Below are 14,206 nucleotides of genomic sequence, written 5' to 3' on the forward strand. Positions count from 1 at the left end.
TTAAAGTCTGGTTTATCATATTTACATAAGTAGTATCAGAAGGGATGTATCTATCCTGGATCTAAAGGGCTAGCTCACATTTCACGTGAAACCCCGGGCGAAGTTTCACTGTTGCTTTACCCTCAGTGCTCGGTTGAGCCATTTCCATTTAAATACCCCCTGACCCAAGGATTACCTCAATGGACTGACTGCACGGTTTTTGTAATTTCCTGAAAATGAGATTTCGATTTATAAAACAAGAAACCAATTAGTAACCAAATGAGGCGAAGTAGATCCACTAAAATTGACCTAATCCCACAGGCACAATTTAGGCCCGTTCTTGGCGAATGAATGATGAGCCCCAGTCTAGCGTGAGCTCAAAGCATCATCCAGCTGTGTTATTGCAAGCAGCAAAAATAAATTGATCGAGCTTTTCCTTCGGAATGAATTTCATACCCTTGACAAAATGTAGATTACAGACCTGGCATCATTGCCTCCTTCACTCAGACAGGAAGAGGAGGAGGAGGAGAGCTTGTTCTACTGTTCTTTTTTTTTTTTTCTCTCCTTTAATAAATAAACACTATACGGGAACAGAAAGGTGTCCTCCTTGTTGTCGTTCCTGGGAACCTTCTCTTGGATGGATCGCGATGTGCCCTTTAGCCAGTATGGGGTTGATGGGGGAGCTGTCCCATGACCTGGCGACAACTTGGTGACTGAGACGGGCAAAGCCCTCCGAGACCGCGCTCCTAACTTCTGGTCCGGGGGTGGGGGGGGGGGGACTTGTCTCAGCCACCTGGTTTTTCCACAGGGCCTGCGCGTGCTCACTGAGAGCTCACTGTCCAAACCTCCCAAGCCACAAGCAAGCGGCCTTCGTGTTAGGGAGCCGGGAGCCTGGGCGGCTGGGCTCCTTGGGGAAGGTCGGGCGCGCTTAGCCGAGGCCGAGCGCCTGGAGCGGTCACTGGGCAGGAGGCCGCTTCGCTCACCTAGGCGCACCCACGCCTACCTCGGACGCCCGGCGCGGCCTTCTGGGCCACCTGGCGGGTGTGGCCGACCTTCCGAGGGCGTCGGTGGCCGCGCGGGGCCAGGCTTTATCCCGTGCGGCGGCCTGGCCCCCACCGTGCGTGTGTACCCTGCCCTCCCCTGCCTGCCTCTGAGACCCCCAGCCGCGCCGGGGGGGGGGGGGGTTGGCGGGCGGGGGATCCGCTGAAGTTAGTGTGAATTTGGGGTGGAGACCGACGGTCGCTGCGCTGACTCTCCCTCTGCGCCCTCGTAGTGCCCCGGCCCCGAAGCTAGGGCTTCCCGGGCAGGGCCTAGCCCCGAGAGAACACGTACTGCAGGAACGAGGGACAGGCAAGGTTCGGCCAGGTGCCAACTAACCCGTGGGACGAACACGCACGAGGGGTTGACGGTAGTGCTGCAAGGCGGCTGAGAGCGGCAGGCGGTGTCCACTCAAGACTCCGGGCCTTCGAGGGTAGCCTGACAGGGCGTCCGAAGGCCGGCGCGGGCGAGGCAGACGGGTCTGCCCAGCGGCGCGGGCCTATCCCGCTTTTGTTCCACTTGGCGGTCGGGACTCGACAGACGCACAGCGGCCTCTCGGGCGGGATCTTGGCTTAAGTTTTAGACGAGGACCGGGCCTCGGGGCAGTGGCCCGCGCAGGACGAGGCACGGCGGGCGCACGGGCGCAGAAGCCCTCGCGTCCCGGGAGGGAAAAGACCTGGGCTCGCGCGGGGAGTGACGAGACGCCGTGAGGAGGCCGCGAGCAGGCTCACCCTCGGCTGCGGCCATCGGGGGAAAGGCAGGCGGGTCGCGGGCCACCACCGCGGGGCGAGAATGGGCCGCACGGCGCCGACCTGGCCGGCCGGCCGCGGCCTACATGCTTCTCCCCTCTGCGTGCTGCGGGCCCTGCGGGAGGCGCGGCGGGGGCTTCGACGAGGTCGCTATTCCCGGGCTGGTCCGAGCCACCGAGGTCGAGTGACTCCACGCAGGAGCCGCCTGCCCGAGGGCTCTACCCTAGGAAGAAGCTTTATTCCTCAATTCTCACACACTGTTTTAGTGTTTTCTGATTCGCAGGCCCACTGCGAAATAATTGAGGATCCCCCGTCCCCACGAAAAATTTAAAATTCCGTGGATCAGAGACTGGCACTGGGTGAGCAGCTAAAATCAAAAGGTTTTAGTTGGGTCTAAACCTCATTCTCTTGAGAAATACCTGAGCCGACAGATAGAGAAATGAGGCGAGAATCCATAGGTTCGAATTCTGTGTCCACGTTTGTAGCTGCAAAAGCTGGAAGCTGCAAAGATCTCCCCAGAATTGAAAAATAACTCCCCTAGAAATCGGATTTGTCCTCTGGAAATTTAACCTGATTTTAGCTTCAGACAGGTGATTGTACCCTGCCATATCTTATCATACCCTGTTTTGTAGTTTCGTTGCTGTTGTTGTTATTGGTTTTATTAGTGATCATTCCCTTTTCAAATACTTTTTTCATTGATCTGATCTATAATTTCTAGCACATAAATCTGCCTTGCAAATGCTCTGCATGGAGTTTAGTTCTGCACTCTACATTTTAAGTCAACATCAAAACTGGAATTAAAGAGAGAAAACCAGCGTGGAGCGTAAACTGTGCTTGAAGGCGTTTAAATGAGAAAAACTTCTGTAAGAAAATAAACATGGAAACCTAATGCTCAATCATTTCCCCAAGCAGCAAGAAAAACAGCTTTAAATCACCCGTCCACGTGGGAAATGGGACCTCTTTTTCTCTTTCAGTTCTTGGCCTCAAAAAAATATAAGGTGATTAAGGATTTCAATCTTGAGGTGACTATTACAGAAAGTGTTTGTGGAGGTTTGTTTAACCATCCTTGTCCTTCCAGCCTTTGTAGAAACTCTCTTTCATACACAGCTACTAATTTCAATTCTGTCATTATTTTTATTTTCCCAAGACACCTTGACAATGAAATAGTAGTGATGTTACCAAGATTCTGAATGGCCATAGATTTGAAAACATCTGATCCTTTCAAAGGTTATTCTGCAAGTCACTACGCCCCTAGTCAAAACTATCTTATATCTAAATAACAAATATATATATTTTAGTTGAATTTACCCTTTTTTGCACACAAATAAAGTCATATCATCACTTTTTTTATCCTGCCTTTTTGGTTTTGATAACACCAAAGACATACATATCTAGATGTGCCAATTTTTTCCTTGCAAGGCTATTTTAGAATAGAATATGTTACCACCTGGGAGATATGCAATTCTAATGATTTCTAATGACAGTGATTGTACCAGAGTTTTTGTTTTTACTATGAAATCTCCAATCTAATGCTTTATTCCTAATTATTCCGAGCACCCACAGCCCACTCATCTGTTCCCTCTCTCTCTCTCTCTCATTTTTCCCTCAACAGCTCAATTTTATCTACTCAGATAAATAAAAGCTGAAGTTTGCTCCCAGACAAGGAATCTGCTATCCTAGGTGGGAAAAACTGTATTCAGCAAATGAGGGGGGAGAAAATTAAGGATTTTTAATTTTTTTCACATATAAGTATGGAAAGATTTCTGTTTTAAGTCTTTTAGAATTACAGGGTATTAAAAATAAAATGTAATATGAGCAAAAACAGTGGAGTTTTACAGTCATTTTTATGCCTGTAACTAAGATGTCACCAGATTTAGAAGTATTTTAGATTATATACCTTGCACACTCCATGTTACATATGATAGCAGGCTTACCATGATGAAATAGCTACTTTCATCCCACCCTTAAAATTTTACTGAAGCCCTACTATGTGCTAAGATGGTGTTAAGACAGATATGAAAATGAACTTCATTTCAAACAAATTCTTTCCCATTTCTCAGCACTAAAAAAGTTTACCCCCATATAAAGTGCTCAGTTTCCCCCACTGCCATGGACCCACTCTTGTCCCCACTTCTGCCGTCAGTCAACAGCTGAACCCAAACTTCGCACCCTCTGCAGGTTGTGCTTGGCTCTGCGGGCTTGTGATTATTTCACTCCTTTTAAAAACTGTTGGTTTTACTGTTTGTTGCTGTTGTCCTTTAATATTTTAAAGGGCTGTGTCTAGGGTTTTGGACTTTTGAAGCTAATCTATCCTCAAAATTAAAACCTCATCCCTAGGAACCAGCTGTCCGGATGACCCTGTCTAACTCACCCGGTGGAGGCTACGGGTGAGTTATGAGCTCAACAGTAGCTGGAGAAATAAATGATGTGCCCAGAGTTCACACATCGTCCATCCCCTCCTCCCCATAAACCCACACGCATCCACAGAAGAAGGGAGAGGAAGGAGGGGCCCGGGGCCCAGAGCTCCGAAGGAAGGTGAGTGGGGCTGCAGAAAGTACAGTCGCCTTTAAAGTAGCCACAGGGGACCGGCCTGGGCACCAAGGGGACTCCAGCCGGAGTCTTCACCGGCGCTCTTTTTAAAAATAACGAGAAGTTGGCTAAGAGAGTTTACTTTTCCTATTTATTTATCACACGATTTATAATTTGTGGGGTTAGCACTTAATTAAACAAGAAACCTTGCTCTCTTTAAAACAAAAACAAAACAACGAGAATCAGCCCGATTCCCTCCGGCCGCGCCTGCCCGGGGTCTGCACGACACAAACGAGGCCCTGGCCTGGCGACTCCCCGGGCGCTCTGTCCCTCTCTGTGCCCGCCGGGGAAGCCGACCCTCTATTCTCTTCCTCCGCGATTACTCGCAGCCTCACAAGCAGCACCATATGCTTCTTCTGATCAAACAGCGAGCGACATCGGCACCGATAATTGACGAGACCCGCTAGAAATCACGCAGAAAGGGAGCCCACTGAGACCGCAGGGGCTGACAAATCACTGCTAATAATCCTGTTAGGAACAGAGCGGCCAGCGGAGTTCGCAATAGCTTTATTTTTATAAAGTAGGCGCTGACAGTATAAAGACAACGAGATCTCTTTTTTAAACAGAAGGCAATGTAGCATAATAGTAATTTTCCCACCAGCAATTCTCAGCACAGTTTGAATGGGAAATATGGTTTTTAATATATGTTCCCCCTCCTTTTTTTCTTTCTCTTTTTTTAAAAACTTTTCAGGTATGTTAGGTTTTGATTCCTCTCTTCCTGTGGTTTCGAGGCTCAGATGAGATTGTTCAAGGAACTGCTTTAAGACAAAATGACCATACTACTATTTATAGTTTTGGGGTAAAACCGAACTATAATTTGGAAGTTTTCCTTTAGTGCCCCTGACTAATATGAGGACGTGTTTTGCAAGATTTTGATTCAGATAATAACTTTTAGTCAAGATGAAGCAAAGTGAAACTCAAAGCCCAATAATGATTATCTCCCCCCATTTCCTTAAAAGAGAACAACAAACTCCAAACATCCAAAATCAACAATAACATAAACCTCTCTTTGTCACATAAGAAGTTCTGGTTTGTAAGTACACAGGGTTCCTTCTCTTGAATTTTTGTTTGTTTAGTATTCTCTACATTTCCAAATCCTCCTCTCCCAGCAAAGACATATCTAAAATATTTTTTAAAATCTGTTTATGTGTTATTTGAATGTGGGTAAAGGAAAGGATGGGGAAATAGTAGAGTCCTTCCCCTAGGGAGTATAAATGGTTTTATACAGGACAGTGTTCTTTCAAGGCTACTCTGTCCTCACACAATGAATCTTGATAATCTAAATACACATTTTAAACCATGTCAAAAGCTCAGCTATTCTAACTTCTAGGCCTTATGAGACAATTTTCCCAGGGATCCATTTGCCAACCTACCAGCTAGCAGATATTTTCTAAGCGGGCTAGCGATCTTAATTCAATCTTATATCTTAGAGAAAATATCAAGCCCAGAGTTGCAAATCACCAAGTCCCAGAGTTAGTTTCGGAATCTGTGAACAACTCAGAATAAATTTGCTAGAAGCAGTCAAGAGACTGGGTAAATTCAGGACATATTTGTTCATGAATATGCCTGTTCTTCATCTGCAGGATTACTGACATATAGAGAAATTAGTATCTGCTTTAGCTAGCTCCATGTACATGGGTGTATCTAGACATAACAAAAATACAAGAAGTTAGAGATGTTCCTGCTCTCTGCTAGATACAATTCTAACAAGAGGAATAAAAAAAGAAAGTCATGTCTGGATTAGTAGTACTTTCAACTGAGCTCAGTATCTAAGTGTTGACAAAAGCACTGTTGAGCTGCTTCCCAATCAAACATATCCGATGGACTGAAGAGAAAGTATTCATGGGGAAGTAGAAAGAGCCACGGAAAGGCAACAGAAATTCTAAAGGCAGAGAGGTCCTTAGTTAAGCAGCCATGCTAAACTTCCCTTCGCAGAGAGTGTGTGTTTAAGTATGAATGTACTTCTCTGCCCGGTGGCGTAGGCTCATTCACTGGCAGATCCCGTGCCCCTTCTGCCTTTGAAATTCCATCTGAGCAAAGTCACTTACCTTCTGGGAACACTACTCTCATTTTGAGATAGCTGGTGGTGAGCCTGATTATGGATGCTTTGTCCAGTTGCGAGGTGATAGCCGAGGGTAAAGGCAGTAATTTAGCCAGTTCATAAAATTCACTGTTTTCCTTCTCCCTCCTAGTCCGGGCAGCATTTTTGGACTTCTCTTTCATCGTGTCTCGTTCCCCCTTTCTTCTTACAACATAAGTTCCACAGATTCATCCAAAACCAAAAATAAACTTTCAATTAGAGATCATATTTGGCAAAAATATAAAGCATACTTTGAATGACGAGACTGAAGTCTTTGCTTCAGTGTTTTGGTGGCAGTAAAAGACCAACGCGGCGAACAGAAAATTTTTTCTTTAAAAATATGGGATGCGAGTAGAGGAAAGTTGCTGATCCACCGCAGGCGATCTGGGCAATCCTAGGCGTCGCTGGGTATCAAATGCCGGGGGGACCTCCGAGGAGCTAGCCTTTTCTTCGGTTCCGCGCTGCGAACCCCGGTTCTCGGGAAATCGACATAATAATCCCCGACGTTTGCTTTCAGTCCCGCGGCCGTTAGGGTGGCTCCAAGCCGCTTTGGGAAGAACAGGAATGCCGGACAACTCTTTCAGGCCACTGTGAAGACAACAGCATCAGAGCGTAAGAGATCTGCGGCTCCACAATCACTCGCGCGCTCGCCCCAATTCTGAAAAATGGCCGGGAAGGGCCTCAGCGCGCCTCAGCTTTCCTCGCCGGGCTCAGTGTTTTGGTTGGTTGGTTGGTTGGTTAAGATTTGGAGAAATCAGCAGCGAGACTGAGTCCCCTGCAAATAACGCTCCCATTCTCTCACCCCCGTCAGACACATTCTCCAGCCCCCTGGGAAATTGCCCAAACAACAAAACGCAGATTTTGCAAGACCCTCAGGAGCCCCTCAGCCGCCGGTCCCCGTGCCCCTGCCCAGGCCAGGCGCAAGTCCCAGGAAGGCAGGTTTCCGCAAATCACAATTCCTCCACAGCGCTCGGGCACCTTTCCGTCCCCCCACTTTGGCAGGTCCGGAACTTGGCTCTCTAAATTGGGTCTCAAGTCTCGGGGATTCCTCAAAATGTAGCACTTACACATCAAGTCCCTCAGGACTGCCGAGGAGGCGACCCAGCGCTCTCCCTGCCCAGCAGGGGCGGCAACACGCCGGGCACGGCTGCGCCAGGTTAACAGGTGGCACATTCGCGACAGCCCCTCGCAGGCACCGGGGGGCGGGAGGCGCCCGGCCTCTCCCCCTCCGCCGTAGAGCTGCGGGCGCCGATGGGCGGGCGCAGGGCGTGTTCCGCTTCACCTACCTTCAGTCCCCGCTGGCAGCAAAGCGTGCGCAGGCGCCCACCTCTTAATTGTACTCATGCCTACCGTCCAACTAAGCCTCTCCTCAGGCCTCTCTGCTTCCCACCCGCAGAGAGGAGCAGAGCGTGCCCTGGCTCTCTCTTCTTTTCTTGGTCATGAATTGGGGGAGGGGTGTGTGGCAGAAGGAGGGGGATGCGGGCTTTGGGACGGGTGAGGTGGTTTTAGAATCCTCCTCCTCGGTAGTTGCTACGAAGCCAGTATTATTCCTGACTGGAAGCTGAAAACGCCCCCCTAACTTCTTAATGGTTTACGGGGTTTAGCTTCAACTTCACTCCCGGCTTCCCTCTCTCCCGCCCTCCCCTAATGCCACTCACAAACCTCCTCGCTTCTGATTGGCCCGGCGCGTCCCGGGGCACGGCGCTCATTGGCCGACGGAGCTGAATGACGCGTGCACGCACCGCGCCTCCCCCCGGCGCACCCCGGCTGCCGGCTCGCTGCCTTGCTACCCGCGCGCGCAGCGCTCCTCACGAGCCGGGGGCACCGGTGTCTGCGCTGCCCGGCTATAGCAGCTCCTGCTTTCGGCCTCCCGGGCCTTGAGGGCGACGTGCAGGATCCGCGCTCCCCGCGATCCCCGGGGTTGAGAGTCTGTGCACTCAGCCCCGAGCGCCGGCCCCGCAGTGCTAGGGGCGCCCCAAAGCTGTGGGCAGCGGCCCCTGGCCGCAAAGGTCGGGCCCGGGGGCTGGGTCGCCCGGCAGCCGAGGCAGGAATAGCCCAGGCTGCGGGCGATGTTCGCCCAAAGGCCGACCAGGCGGCCGCTCCCTTCCCGCGGGCAAGTCGCGGGGCCCACAGCGTGCACGGGGCCGGTGGGTTATGTTTTCTTTGGCTTATATTTTCTTTTTCGCATTTCTCTGAAACCACGGCGATACCGAATGCATCGCCAGAGAGGATAAATACACCCGTATTTAAATTAATCCCAAAGAGGAGCGTCTTTTCGGAAATGGGTCTAATCTAGGCGCTGATTTGTTCACGGGAGAAAGCTCAGTCATGGAGTTTTCCTATGGGGAGCAGATAGGGGACACTAGGGGAAAAGAGGTTACATTTCAGGCCAAAATAGAGTTAGAGTCGTTGATATAAAGTATCTCACAATAATCCGTTACCTTAAACGTGAGCGAAGAGTTTTTGTTGGGTTTTGTTTCAGGAAACAAAAGTCCAACATGAATATTCCTTACAGAAGGGACACAGTCTGCACGAATGAATCTACAGCATTTACGACCCCTTACAGGAGCCGTTTAAACAAACGCTTGTAAGTACTATTGCTGACAAGTTATATTTAAGAGAACCTCTCATTTGAATCGCCTTCCCTGTCATCTGAGGATAGAAAACAGCGACGGGAAGAAGTTCACTCGTCCCGGAAGACAATTATTGCTGCTTGCGAATCACTCCCTACAGATGCGATTCCCTGCTTGGTTTTGGTGCTGCTGGTGACTACGATTCTGCTCTTGGAGGTCGACTCGGAGGCAATTGTTTCATCAGCGGTAAAAGAGTGAGAACACCAGTCATGTTGCACTCGTCTCCTCGTTGGTGGCGCTGATTGCCTCCAAGAAAACATATACTCTGAAGAGGGGTGTGTGCCATCTTGCTGATATTCGGAACAACTTTGAGTGGTTGTTCAAAAATACACACATCTGCCCCCTCCTTGCCGCCCGATGGCCGTAAGCTCGAAGAACGACAATGGGAGCGTCCTCGGGGTATTTACACATCTGGGAAACACCTGGCAGGAGGAGGTTGTGAACGTTCTGGACAGAAAAACAAAATAAAACTTTTTTGAAAAAGAACTAAATATAGAGATGTGGTAGGTGTTCCAAAACTGGAATCCAGCAAATGGGCTCTAATCTAGAAGGAGGAGTCATTTCCCCAGAGGCTGTAGCCACTTAGAGACCCGGCTCTGGGCGGTTCAACCACCAAGTAACGCACTCTTAACAAGAGATGAGTAGGAATAGAGAGAGAGATGTACTGTGGCTCCCTTATACACAAGATTGCAGAAAGACCAGATAAGATCAAGTTGACCCCTACAAAAAAAGAGTGGGGGCGGTTGTTTGGAAAGGTTGAAAGAACCTTCCTGAGATCCTTCTTTCTCCCCACTCTCCCCGCCCCCAACCTGGACAGAACTTAGGGGTAATATGGAGCAGCCAGGCGAAGCAATGACCCTTCAGGGGTAAGAAGCAGTTTTCTCTTCCGACTGTTCTAGAAAGGATGTCACTTAAGTCGGCGGTTACTGTAAACCCTATCTCTACTTCAAACAACATGTAGGTGTGTTGGCGCTTTGCTGCGGTCTGAAACCCTTGGCCGTCGCAGGGGCTCTGGGGGATCAGGCAGTGCACGCCTCCCATTACAGGGTGCGTTTTGCGCCGAAGAAATGTAGTGTTTTGCCTTCAGCAGCAAGATGAGTATGGAAGTCTTCACACCAAAGGCGACGTCCTGGGGGTGGGGGCCAGGAGGGCTGCTCCAGTGTCCCAGTGAAGCTCAGTAGTCGATGAACTGGGAATGTGTCCTTTAATAAACAAAGTGAATGCGCGGCCAAGTGGTGACGGCCCCCTCACTAAGTCCTCCGCACACAACTGTCTGAGCCGCGTTTACCGAGAGAGTGAATTAGCATGGCGACGTAACACCTGTTTTTCTAATCTTTGAACCCCGGCTGGAGCGGGAACGCGGCTCCGGCACTCCCCCGCCCGGTGCCGGCCCCGGCCTCGCACCCTCCCGGAGACCCCGCCCGCGGCCCCGCGCGCACCACGCCTGTAGGGGCTGGAGCCGGGACCTCGGGAGCCTCCCACGTGCTCCGAGAATCGCCTTTCGCCTCTAGCAGGAGAAATTTTAAACGAATTTCTTGAGGCTTAAGAGGCTAATCCTACCCACCTCTTTGCCAATGTAAGGGGAAAAGCCCCAGAAAGGAAAAAGACGGGCACACGCGACCCACCAACACCAAACAGGAACCCTAGGAGAAGCTAGGCCGTCTCCTCCTTGCGCGGGTGCCTCAAACTGCAGCCCTCTGGCGATCGGGCACTGTCTACGCGGTCCTAACGCGGGAAGAAACCGGAGCCGATCTATAAACAAACATCCTCTTCCTTCCCACGCCACACACCCCCTTCCCCAGGAGAGCAAACAGCCCAGAGAGGCCGCGACATCGCGCACTTGGGAGTCTCTTCCTCCTCCGAGACGACCCTGGGTGCTGCCCACATGGATGCCGCCCTCCGCGGACCTGGGCGCCAAGACGTGCAGAGGTCCAGGGCTCAAGCTCGCGGGGCGGGGGGGCAAGGCGTGCCCACAGTGGCGGAGCCGAGAACCTACACGCCTGTGCGTGCGGAGTCCCGCGCGCTCTGAGCGCCCAGAACGAAAAGGAGGGTCCTCTGAGGGCCGCCCGTCCGCTCCCAACGTCGCAGTCTAGAGAAGCTGAGTTGTGTTGTAAAAGAACGAGTGAACGCCCAGAGGAATTCCGGCGCAAACCAGCGAGCCGGTTTCAGCACAGAGGCCCCGACCCCTGCTTCGGGCACAGACCTCTATCCTATCTCTGGTAACTCCTCCCTGAGCCCTGCTGCTTTAAAACTAGAGTGATCTGTCTCCCACGTCGCCCCCGACCCGTAACACTTAAAAAAACAAAAACAAAAACAGACTGCTAGGGACGCACACATGCACTTTTACACTCTTGTATATCACATATACACAATTGTACAAAGCACACAGGCACAGATTTTATTCAATGGCCAATGTCAGGATGACGGATGTATTTATATTCAAGATGCAAAATCTGAAGGTGGTCACTTCAATATCTCTGTGTGTTATATCCAGATGTTCACTCTCTACCAGTGGAAAGGAGAATTTACCTAGGGAAATACTAATGTCTAGGGAAATACTAACATTTTTCTTCTTCCATGTAAGTGAATCCTGTTCTAGCCCCATTTTATGACCACATTTAGACGTTGTGATGTTGAGGCAGAAACAAGGGTCCCTTATAACTTTAACCCGGGCGAGTCTGCTAGAAAACAAAGTCTAGGGGCATATTTAATATTTTTTAAATTACTGTAAATATTACTTGTTTGATTAGGAGGTTTGGGAAAGTATACATTATTTTATGACAAAACAAAACAGCTCTCTTCTGAGGTATTACTTCTCAGGTGCCTGTCTGAATTGACCATTAACATGTCCAAAAAATTAGCTTCAGTGGTTACACACTGAAAAAAAGAAAGGGAGGGAGGCAGAAAGGAAGAAAGAGAGAGAGAGAGAAGGGAGGGAAGAAGGAAGGAAGGAAAGGAAAATATTCCAACTTGAAAAATGAGAGTGGCAAAGGCAAGTAAAGATTTTATATAGTTTCTCTAAATATTCTGGATAATATTTTCACCCAGATTTTGAAATTATAGTCTAATATAACCTTGAATTGGTCGCTGAAAAACAACAGTGCTTCTTAAACTGTGCACACTTTTAAAGAACTGAATGATTCAAACATTAACAGTAGCTGAAAAACTCTGACCTGCGCATTCTGAGGACAGGAGCGGGTGGGTGACTGCGGCTCAGACCGCCGGCACATTTTACACTTTTCCTTTCTAGAAATAGAGCTGTGGATGGTGTGCGTGTATAATTCAGCAAAGCAGGGCCCAGGAGCACAAATCGGGGTGTGCAAAAAGCTGAAGATGAACGTTGGTTTGCGACTTGGGGTTGAAAGACACTCTGATTCCGAAATCGGTTTCCGATTTTCAGGCCAAATCATGCTCTCGGTGCGCTGCTGGAGCGCACGCCAGGCTGGGGCGCGCGAGTGGGTGGCCGGGACGTGCGGGGGGCGGGGGTGAGGAGGCGAGGTGGCCGGAAGGGGGCGGAGAGGCGTCCGCGGCCTCGAAACGGGTGAGGGGCGTCAGAACTGGGTGGATCCAGAGGGCTTGTGCTTCACTGTCTTGCTTTGAGAGCCTTTGGATTAGGTTTCTGGAGAGTTTCCCCTTCCCTGAGGCCCAACTTTGAGTCTAGTTCCTGGGATCAGTGTGCCCTGGGATTGTGCCGCGAGCGCCTGAAAAGGACCCCCTAGCCCTGCACTCTCTAGGCGGTGAGTGCATTCTCGGGAGGCGGATGCCTGTAATCCGTAAACAGATGACGGGGCTTCCAGACCTGGCTGAGCGCCGGGGTCCCTTAGGGTGCAGTTTTCAGCGGAGCGCAGCTTTTAAATATGGACCTCGGGCTCCATTCTGATTTAGGAATCGGAAATCCCTGTTGGACTCTGGGGTTGGCATTCGTAAGGTATGGGAGGGGCGGGGGTGGTCCGAGCACCAGGCAGCTCCGCGAGCCGCAGAAGCAGGGGTGAGAACAAGCTCTAAGAGAGGGGTGCGGGCGCCGCCTCCCACTGCGCGGTGAAGGCCGCCCGGACCTCCCTCCCCGCCCTCCCCCTCCCCCGACTCTGCGGCCTAACTCGGCTGGGGCGCCTCCAGACTGAAATTTGGAAGAGCTGCCGCTCGTTCCTGCCTTCCGGCGTCACCGCAGGATCCCGGCGAAGTATTGTACCTCTGTGTTCTGGGACGGGGACCAAGTGCCCCTGGCTTCTGGGGCACACTGGAGTCCCACTCTAGCTGGCCTCATCACCTCTGCGTCCTAGGACTTGGGGATCTGCCCTTGAAAGTCTGGGCATCCTTGCTCCTAGCTGATGGTTTTGGAAATTGAGCCTGCATGGGAATTGCCTGGAGAAGCCTGTGAAAACACAGATTTTCCTCACTCCCAGGGTTTATGATTCAGCAGATCTGGGATGGGACCCAATAATTTGCCTTTCTAACAAGTTCCCAGAAGATACTGATGCGGCCAGTGAGGGAACCACTGCTGCCACTTTGAGAACCGTTGCTTCTGTCTGCCTTTTCTCAGCTTGTCTTTGGAGAAGTCAGTCAGGAGGGAAAAGATTTAAAGTGGGAGTCCTACTGTAGGAGCTTGGGCATATGGCATAAAATAATATGACTGTCTAGTTGAGGTCCAGGGGTGAGGCTCATGGCTGTGAAGATGGGTCCTTCCTACCTCTTTAAGAAAGAGGACGGTGGCCTCACAATGAGGGAGAGGAGGCGGGGGAACCCAGCCAGGCCAGCCTTTGAGGGGGGGTGGTTGGCCTCCAAAGGGCAGGAAAGTGCTCAGAGCACCGCCAGAAGGTTCCAGAGTTCCAGGGTTCTCACTGGAGAAGAAGTCCAGGGGGCTTGGGCCAATCCACCTCGGGTAGGACACGTTGGAAAAATAGCAGATAAGCTATTGGTTCTCCTTTTGGCCTTGAAATCATTCCCTAATTTTGCCAGAGTCCTTGAGCATAAAGGACCCAAGATGTTTGTGGTGTTGGTGCAGGGGAACTGTCCCTGGAGGAAGAGGCCCTGGCTGGGCCCCATAGCCTCCTCTTCAGTGGCGCGTGCTCCGTCTCGTGCAGGGCCACGTTGGGACAGTATGACTTTGTCAGTCTTTGGACGCTTTTGTCATGTTTCTA

The 14,206-nt window shown here is 50.7% G+C and overlaps 1 protein-coding gene across 1 annotated transcript in view; it reads right to left on the reverse strand.

Annotated features, from left to right (window-relative positions):
* Positions 1 to 6,578, reverse strand: part of SIM1 (SIM bHLH transcription factor 1) — a gene marked incomplete at both ends in the record, with an annotated part of 65,875 nt that extends 59,297 nt beyond the window's left edge. The window contains one exon of the mRNA XM_079939718.1: positions 6,404 to 6,578. Coding sequence (XP_079795844.1) covers positions 6,404 to 6,578 — 175 coding nt within the window. The remainder of the gene's footprint in view (positions 1 to 6,403) is intronic.
* Between the last annotated feature and the right edge of the window lie 7,628 nt (positions 6,579 to 14,206).

This window comes from Stenella coeruleoalba (assembly GCF_951394435.1).
Source record: "Stenella coeruleoalba genome assembly, chromosome: 12".
NCBI lineage: Eukaryota > Metazoa > Chordata > Mammalia > Artiodactyla > Delphinidae > Stenella > Stenella coeruleoalba.